Consider the following 1,030-nt stretch of genomic DNA (forward strand, 5'->3'; position numbering starts at 1 on the left):
ATGGGGGGGGAGGTGCTGCAGGGAGGGGACAGGTATGGGGAGGGGGCAGATGTTGCAGGGGGCGGCGGCACAGGTGCTGCAGGGAGGGGGAAGAGAGGGCTGAGTGACAGAGACATGAACACACAGTATCTTTGGAGGATGGAGGTCACCTCAAGTGGCCAGAGAACATTCTGTCCAGGAGGCCCAGCCCGCCCTCTGCCAGCCCCTCTCTGCCCTGTGGTTCGAGGGCGGGAGTGACAGGTGGTGGTGATGTTGCAGGGGGCGGCGGCACAGGTGCTGCAGGGAGGGGGAAGAGAGGGCTGAGTGACAGAGACATGAACACACAGTATCTTTGGAGGATGGAGGTCACCTCAAGTGGCCAGAGAACATTCTGTCCAGGAGGCCCAGCCCGCCCTCTGCCAGCCCCTCTCTGCCCTGTGGTTCGAGGGCGGGAGTGACAGGTGGTGGTGGTTTAGCGCAGACCCTGCATGTGGGCTGCTCGGCCTCGTGTCCCAGCGCTGATTCTCACCAGCTCCTTGACCTGGGGCTTGACTACTTTGCGTGTGTTTCTTCCTCTGTAAGAAGGAGGGTGGTGGGTTGTATTGTGTGTCCCATGAACAGATCACTGTGAGGCACTTAGCACAGAACCTTGCTCACAGTAAGTGCTCAGTGACCGGTCGTTGCCATGGTTCTGTTACCATCGGGGCGCGGTGGTGGCCACGGAGAGCAGGTGGACTTGGGGGTCAGTCTTTCCAGACCCTTCTGGAACCCCAGGGGTGCTTGTCTGCCAAACCCACATCCCCAAATCCGTTTCTCTGTCGGAGGCTGCGACGTTTCACATTTTCTTTTCCCTGTAGGTAACGATATGGGTCCATCCTCATCAAGTAAGACCACAAACAAGTTTGAGGGGCTGTCTCAGCAGGCGAGGTAAGCCAGCTCTGTCCTGCTGGGCGTGTGGCTGCGGGGGCAGAATCACAGAGGTGGGCGTTGGTGCCGGTCTCCTCCACGTGGCCCGCAGCCGTGCTGGTCACGGCGACAGCCTGGCCATTCG

At 60.3% G+C, this 1,030-nt stretch overlaps 1 protein-coding gene across 4 annotated transcripts in view; it reads left to right on the forward strand.

The window, feature by feature from the left end:
- ASAP1 (ArfGAP with SH3 domain, ankyrin repeat and PH domain 1) overlaps positions 1 to 1,030 on the forward strand; it is a 195,468-nt gene that overhangs the window by 186,670 nt on the left and 7,768 nt on the right. For all 4 annotated transcript variants that reach the window (XM_014544994.1, XM_014544995.1, XM_005872787.2 and 1 more), the window contains one exon: positions 837 to 906. In XM_014544994.1, coding sequence (XP_014400480.1) covers positions 837 to 906 — 70 coding nt within the window. The remainder of the gene's footprint in view (positions 1 to 836; positions 907 to 1,030) is intronic.

Source organism: Myotis brandtii, unplaced genomic scaffold, assembly GCF_000412655.1.
Source record: "Myotis brandtii unplaced genomic scaffold, ASM41265v1 scaffold390, whole genome shotgun sequence".
Classification (NCBI taxonomy): Eukaryota; Metazoa; Chordata; class Mammalia; order Chiroptera; family Vespertilionidae; genus Myotis; species Myotis brandtii.